Below are 8,304 nucleotides of genomic sequence, written 5' to 3'. Positions count from 1 at the left end.
TATATATATGGTTTCCTTTTAAGAGCAATCGTTTCAGATTTCGACTGAAAGTCTAAATTATAATTGACTCAGTACAATGACAAACATGAGTTAGTTTTATGTGGTGGACAGGGGCTTCTACAGTAAATATGTTAGCAAAAACCTATAATGAAAAGTTCCCAGACTGATTACAGATTTATCTTTTGAGCAAATACACATTTTTACAAACCACAACTGYTATTTTCTCAGCTTTAATTTAAGCCATACTTTATAGAAAATCAGATAAAAAATGATGATGCTATGAATATTTTTGTAACAGACTGATGCAGCTCTTCCATTGAAACTGTATCGTTTTGTTGACATGACTCAGTGAACAGTAATGGCTGCTATGGTGGAGTGTCGCTAGCTATAAAAGCTATACGTGATGTCCAATCCAGTTATACAGATCAATCATCATCATCATCATCATCATCATCATCATCATCATCATCATGCCCAGAATGCATTGTGTCAATAACAAACTGGTGAAGTAATTACATGTTTACGTGTCAAAAACAACTAATTTTAGTAGAAATAGATCCAGACCATCATGTGCAAACAGAGACAGTGTATCGTCTCCTGACCAAACACCTGACCCATAAAAGGTGTTCCACCACAATCCGGTCTGGGCTTCAGTAGCTCAGACCTCACAGAGATCAGATCCAAATCAAACGTATCAGACCCTCACTGTGTGATTTCCAGCAACGTGTCAAGCATGCAGAAACAGCTGAAGCTTCTGCCTGGACCTACAGAATAAAAGCTCCTGTCCTGGTCTCACTGCAGAGACTCACCTCGTCRTCGTGGACCAGCTCCTTCTTCACCACCTTCATGGCGTACGCCTGCTCGTTCTTCTTCAGCCGCACCAGCAGCACCTTGGCGTAGCTGCCCCGCCCGATCACCCGGATCAGCTCGAAGTCGCTCAGGCTCAGACTGGCGCCCTGGGACAGCTTGATGCTGTCCAGGCCGTCCACCACCGCGCTGATGTCCTTCAGGCGGCTCAGGTCCGGGTCCTGCGGGGGGACGGGGGGAGTGAGTTTAAGCTCAGGTGTTTTTAGAGAAGAGGAGCGAGAGGAGGAAGGTCTCACCTCTGTGTCGGCGTCGTCTGGTTTATCCACGGCACAGTTGTGTGGCAGAAACGATACTGAGAACGACAGAAACAGGAAAAGTTTCTATGTTTAGACTAGTTTTATGTGACAAAAATGTCACATAAATTAAAACAAAACGTGTTTTTCTTTCTTTGGCCACCAGAGGGAGACAGAGATTAGAGTCTGGTGCTCAGAACAGGAGTCACCAAGGTTTCTTAAGTCTGTTAGCAAAATATCTTCTGAACAACTAGTGGGGTTTTAGTAAAACTGTCAAAACACATCTAAAACTGATTTTAAAATATGAATTATTTCAGTTATTAAGAATATAAACATAAAAATAGACATGAACTAAGATTCTCTGAGGGAGAAAATGCGTGTCGCCCGCTGCCTTGCAGGTCAAAATTAAAACAAACATCTCTACAACCTGAAAGCCCTCAAAGTACATGATGGAGATGATGATCAGTTACTACCACATCATTTTTCAGCTCAATATTTATAAAATAAATCCAGAGTTATGTTCATTTTTGTTTTTAACCTCTCAGGCCCAACACACCRTTACTGAGGGCAAAMATTTMACTTTATCTCCTACTTTTCTACATCTGGGTTTATGGTTTCTATGAGRTTTTCTAAACTAATTCATGATATTTGAAAAAGTTTTATATACTGTGTAATTAAATTATTACATTTGGGTGTTTTACTTTGAGCACAAACTTCAAGGAAACACTTTGAGGCTTAAGAGGTTAAAGTTGACGTCTTAATTTAGGTTAACATCAATCCAACCCAACTTTATTTGTAAAGCACTTTTTGCACCACAGTAGACCAAAGTGCTGTACAGAATCCACATTCCAACACAGCTCATACAAAAACAAACTCAATCAAAATTTAAATAATAAAAAAACACAGAAAAAATAAAAGCATGTAATAAAAAAAATAAAATGCCTAAAACCTCATTTAAAATATACAATAAAAACAAGACAATTTCTACAAAAAAAAAATACATCAAAAGGTTTTGGGATTATTTTCTAAGAGTTTTGTTAAATCAGTCCAGTGGGTCAGGAGATATTTTGCTAACAAACACACAAGAACATGATTGCCCCATGTTGTAGCAACATGTGACCTCAGCACTCTGCCTCAGAAGAATAAAGGAGGAGGTGAACAGTAGAACAGGAAAACAAGTAGTAGAAATAGAAGAAAAAGTACTAATATTAGTAGTACTAGTACTAGAAGAAGATGTAGTAGTATCTTACTCCCATCTGTGTCCTCTGTGTCGTCTGGTGGAAGGTCCACCTCTTCGCTCTTGGGGTCTGAAGGGGGCTCCTGTGATGGCATGGCTGGATCCTGGAAAAACAATTTGGCAATTTCATCCAAATATCCCCCGACGTGGTCTCCCAGGTACCCGGCCACGTACCCGCTCATGGTTTGCCACTCCCGGCACAGCTGGTGCTGAATCATGCCTGTGAGGACCTGAGTGGAGAACTGCATCTGGACAGCTGCTAACGGCTAACTGCTAACGGCTAACGGCACAGAGAGACAAACGACGGTGCGGGGGGATTCCCTGGAAGCGAGTGTTCAAAGCTACGAGTGTTTTATCTGAGACTGAAGACGAGGCTGTTAATCAGTACTCTGACAGCCCCCAGGAGGACTCGCTGCAGAGCTAACACTATTGATCACATGGATTATACAATCAAGACTTTTATCTTTGGGGGCTGGGTTTTTAGGATCTTTTGCACTGTGGGGGGATTGATTGATTACGTGGAGCTCACTGTTTGTCATTGTGATGACTTTGTTTGGAAAAGAAGCCGAGCAGCAGAAGAATGGGGCCCAAAAAAAACGGATTTAAAACTAAAATTTGCTGCTTGCAACTGTAAACCAGTAAATCCATAATAAACCAGGGAAAAGGTCACTGATTATAGAATAAATAGGACAGTTTATTTGGAAGTTGCCACACAGCAAAGTATATTTTTCTAATTTCTAGTCAACGTCTCATCACCTTTAACCTCCTGAGACCCAGCGTCCTCATATGAGGACAATGMTTTTTTTGCCTCTCTGCACTGTTACTTATCATTTTCAACTTTAACCCACTGGCCTCTTTAAAGACATTAACAGCATGTCTAATTCACAGAACATAACACTCATTTCAGTCAAAACAAGATGGTGGGAACACCAGCCAAAAAGCTCATCAGAAAAGCAGACAATGTAAAAACACAAATCACATTTCTTGTTTGAAACCCATGTATTTATGCAGTTACATCTTTTTATAAAGCAAGCAAATTTGACATTTTCTTTGCAATTGCAGCGGCGTACAGTGTTTGTAAAGATGAAGTCCTCATTTGAGGACATTGGGACGATATTTCATTATTTATTGTACCATGAGGTCGGATAAATCTGGGAATATCTAGACCAGTGTTTATCTGGTTAGAGTCTGGTACCAGTGTTATCTGGATCAGCGCAGTCTGGTACCAGTGCGAAGCAGAACTCACCATAAGCCTTTGGCAGGTCTGGGGGAAGAGTCGGTGACAGCGCTTATGGACCAGCAGTTTGCACTTGATACACTTGTAGCCCTGCCCTCCCAGCCCCCATATCCTTTCACTACAGTGGCCACAGTAGGCTTTCTGAAAGACACAAACACAAAAAACACAAACAATAACAGCTCGGTCTTTGGTTAATACTATTTATTTATTTATTAGGTATTAATAAACAAAAAAAAAAACAAGTAAAGTGGAAAAGCTGCCAATGATTCTCCAATTGAACCCATTTCCAGTTACAGGACAAAAAAGAACAGATTTTTTTCACAACTTTATTGTAAGAAATACGTGTTCAATATCGACTSAAGTCAAGATGAAAAAATTGTTAAATAAACTGATTTGTGAAAGGAATAAAGTCATACAACACCAGAATTCTGGATCTGAGTGAGGTTTACTGTCACCGGACTGACAAGCGAAACCACACTGGYTCAAAGTCAGGAAGTGCACATTTTTATACACGATTCTTCAATGCCTGAGTTCGCCCCCTRCTGACCTACGGCTGAATCACAGGCATTCATACAAAAACCTCAAACTAATGTTTTAAAACAGTTCACTTATGTGTTGCTTATGATCCGGACATGTAGCTACTCTATTTCAATTAACACATAATAGATCAAACATTATAAAAGTATTATAAAAAGGAAACCCTTCAACACTCTAGTGTTGTTTTCTAATATCAGTACTAATCTATAATAACTATAAATTTCTTCATTATATTAAAACACTTCATTAAAAAATTTTTTTTATAATGTTTGAAGATATTGTCTTTAAAGACTGCTTTTTGTCACCAAACATTAACAAAACCTGCCAAATAAAACCCAATCTTTACTTTAACAGCCACGGTTAAACAACATTAAACACATTTTAACCCAGATTAAAAAGTGCTAATATCAGCAAATCTTTAGTTAAATTTGTGGTCCTCTCATCAAATTCACAAACTAAATCTCTGATCGGCTCATTAACGACGAGTTTGTTTTATTTTTTTACCTTTAGCCGTCATCTGAACAAGAAAGCTTAGCCAAACAACTGGTTGTCCTTCACAGCAGCAGCTGTTTGAAGCMGTAAGGAGCCGAGCTTCGGAGTGGCTGAGAGTCATCCCAACAACAAACCATGAAGGATCTTAGATGGAAACCTTGGCTGCAGGTGGTGTTTGATTGTGAAGCAGTTTGATTTGCTGAATTTTGAGTTTATTTGGAAGAAATTTGAATACAAACCTGAACAAGTTGAATTAAAACCTAAAATTTGTGATGAATATTATATTTTATCCTCTGGCGTGTCTGCTGTAAGTATTTTTCCTGTGCAGGGCTCAGACTGTTCTTTTCTTCTACATCTACTACAAAATGAACCGTCTTTAGGATCACTGCGTTATGTAACCTCCTCTCCTGAGAGCTCGCTCTTCTGTGTGAGTTTCTTTTAAAGCTCTCRTCTTTATTAGAAGCTCAGGRTGTTCGTTTGCACCTCGTTGTCCCCGACATCCAGAAATCTGTCAGCAAAATGCTTCTGAAGGGATCAGACACTTAAGAGTCAGCGTACGTCTCTGGTTGTATCAGTAGGTTTCATTCACAGAGTGTGTGTGTGTGTGTGTGTGTGTGTGTGTGTGTGTGTGTGTGTGTGTGTGTGTGTGTGTGTGTGTGTGTGCGCGTGCGCTGACAGTGCAGGAGAACAAAGGCTCCCAGTCACTGATCCGCTTCAACCAGACTTCAAAGGTTTCTTACAAACCCGACTGAGGCTCAGGAGCACATTCAGACGTTCCTCACAAACCTTTGCAGCGTTTCGGCTCTCGACTCTTTGCTGCAACAAATAACACGAGTACAGATAAAAAAAAAGACATGCCATACTAGAGCTGCATGATGCATCGTTTCAGCATCGTCACTGTAACRTACGTGGGTGCAAAGGTCACCCTGCAGGTGCTACGATGTAGGAGGGAGATTAAATTAACCTGTTCAAGAGACTAAACAACTAAACCAGCAACCTTTATGATCAAAAGAGCCATTTCTGCATTCTGTCTCACTGATAAAATGTGTCCAGAGCTGCAAAACAAACTACAACTGTGATTTTCAACTGGTGGTCCAGGGGCCTATTCAAGGCCTTTTCAGGAACTTTTACGGCCAGTGGAGGTGACATTATAAAACTAAAAAATATGTTGTGAATTTTAATATTTATTATTATTTTTACACATAAGGACAAATGAAAAGACCAGATTCCTGTAAACAAGAAAAACACTATAGTTTTAACGAAATTTCATAAAAATTAGTACAACTGAAGTATTCAGGCATATTGTTTTTTCTAATTGTTATTATGTAGTCCTCAAATTGTTTAACRGTAATTCTGATGGATTTGAGAAAAAGATCATAGAAAGAAGTTGGATTTTTTAAAATAAACATACTAGCATGAGCTAATCAACAGGTTTTGATCACATATTTACAAACAAATTAATTTTTGTTGCGAGTATAAAAACCAAAGAATTAAAAAATAAAATTGTGTTGTTTTTTTGTCACATCTTCAAAGAGCCACTACAGAGGGACCAAAGAGCCACATATGGCCCTAGAGCCACAGGTTGCAGACCMCTGAACTAAACAATAAGTCATTGCACTAAACGGCCACGTTGTTGCAGCTTTTATTTTGAAGGGTTAGTGTTAATCTTTCATTTTATTGTGAAATGTCTGGGACAATAATTTTACTTTTCGGAGAATTGTTGTCGGGGAATTCTCGAGCTGTGGAGGAAAACGACTAGGATCTTGACAAAAATGAGGGAAGATGAGCACGTTTAAAGAGAACTGGAAGAAGAGAGATAAAATATGGTTAGCATGAATGCTAATATTAAAGGGAATAGATGCAACACGTTAAAGGGGACATATCCTGCAAAATCCACTTTTTTATCTGTTAAATTCATTTTGTTGTGGACTTAGAGTCTTTAGGAGGCAGAAAAGTTGAATTTAGTCTCTCCTGGTGCTGCAGAGATATCGTTATATTCTGTTTGGGTGGATCTCTGGTTCTGGGTCAGACTCTGGTTCTGGGTCAGACTCTGGTTCCAACATGTAAGGCTGGATGGACAAATCTTCTGTCTTTTATCTCTCAATTAAATTGTATACAAAACGTTTCTGCAATCTAGAAAACGTAGCCCCCTCTTTTAAACCGAAGTGGACCGGACTGGAAGCCGGAAGGGGGCGGGGCTTGAAGCGTCTTAAAGGAACAGTAACAAAACGAGCTGCTTTGAGACACACATCATTAAAGTGCTAAAAGAGGAGCTGGTAAAGTTAGAATTTCAGAAATTCAGAGCAAAGCTTCATAGTTCCACTTTATAAAGACCCAACTGAAGGATTTAAATGTGAAAAAGGATTTAAAAGCTGGATATTTCTACTTTAAGTGATAAAACACAATTCATGTTAGCAGATGATAGAAGGAAATATGTCCTCACATCACAGACGATAAAAGATAAGAAGAACTCAAGGTTCATCATCAAGATGGCAGCAGAACTCAGTGTCCTTAAAGTCATCTGTTAAAAATTCCTGGATTAAAAAAAAAGTTCAGTTTTTACCAACATGGTGCAGTCTTAGAGTCATTGAGCAAACTAGGTTTTTGATGCCACACAGGTTAGTTTTGTGCCAATTTATTAACTATATATCAATAAATCAGTCGATTAGACTCACTCAAACTCAACTTATGTGTAACCTACTAACAACTTGTCCACAGAATCAGACTATGAACAAGACCAAAGATCAAAGACCAGTCTAATCATGTCAGGAACCAGAATATAGATCTGTACAAAACTGGAATATACTACAAGACCATTAACAAGAAGYTCAACTACTGGTGTCACTGTTTAAAATCATGTTTCGTCTGGAGCTCAGGGCAGGATGTTTCCTCATGAGGAGGATGATGATGATGATGAGAAAGATGAGGGAGGAGTTCAGTGTCTGTAAGCAGCTGATAACGTTGGCACATTTAACATCAGTCTGAGTCAGTTTCATGTGTTTGGGTTTAAATTTGTAGCTTTGGGGTCGTTTATTTTGTCATATATCAGGAGACAAACAGACTTCTACCAGTGTGTCGTGTTTAAGAGGAGCACTAAACGACAGAACCGGGGAGAGATGGAGAGGAGGAGTAAGAGAGAGAGGAGGATGAAGGTGTGGAGACTGACAGAGAGGGAGGAGAAACCTGACCTACTTCTCTTCCTCTGTTTGATATGCTGAGGATGCAACAAGTCAGGAACATCCAGAGTCCAAAACAAACTAAACTCTGGCTTTAGAGCCAACTGTAAACTGACTGACAGTTAAAAAACACATCAACTAAAACATGGAAAACTGATTTGTTGTTGAATCTGAGAAAACTTTAATTTTAAGGTGTGCTGTTTTAGGTAAGGCCCAGTCACATTAGACAACTTACGAAACACATTTTATGTTTAAATTGCTAATAAAAGTTATATATTTGATCAGTATGTTTGAATTACATTATGTACACGCTGAAAAGAAGCTTCCTGTTGGTTTTTTTTTAATTCCATCATCAATGTATCTTCAATTACATTTAGTTAAAGGAGTTGTTATAATCTCAAGGGGACAGAGATGTTTGTTAAACCTAAAACTCATTGTTGTTGTTTAACACTGTTTTTAACACTGTTTTTAACATTGTTTTATCAGTGATAATAAAGCTTATTCTATTCTATTCTATTCTATTCT

At 38.7% G+C, this 8,304-nt stretch overlaps 1 protein-coding gene across 5 annotated transcripts in view; it reads right to left on the bottom strand.

The window, feature by feature from the left end:
* The window catches only part of prkcz (protein kinase C, zeta), a 101,027-nt gene that overhangs the window by 38,689 nt on the left and 54,034 nt on the right, over positions 1–8,304 (bottom strand). For 4 of the 5 annotated variants that reach the window (XM_014020317.1, XM_014020318.1, XM_014020320.1 and 1 more), the window contains 4 exons: positions 3,584–3,715; positions 2,351–2,441; positions 1,104–1,159; positions 810–1,028 (listed from right to left, as the gene is read on the bottom strand). In XM_014020317.1, the coding sequence (XP_013875771.1) occupies positions 810–1,028; positions 1,104–1,159; positions 2,351–2,441; positions 3,584–3,715 (498 nt within the window). Of the gene's footprint in view, positions 1–809; positions 1,029–1,103; positions 1,160–2,350; positions 2,442–2,511; positions 2,593–3,583; positions 3,716–8,304 lie in introns of those variants that run through there. The other variant, XM_014020322.1, reaches the window with a different exon arrangement.

Source organism: Austrofundulus limnaeus, unplaced genomic scaffold (genome assembly GCF_001266775.1).
Source record: "Austrofundulus limnaeus strain Quisiro unplaced genomic scaffold, Austrofundulus_limnaeus-1.0 Scaffold248, whole genome shotgun sequence".
In the NCBI taxonomy this organism is placed as follows: Eukaryota; Metazoa; Chordata; class Actinopteri; order Cyprinodontiformes; family Rivulidae; genus Austrofundulus; species Austrofundulus limnaeus.
The sequence above is the reverse complement of the archived record's forward strand: the minus strand, read 5'-3'. Positions and strand labels throughout refer to the sequence as shown.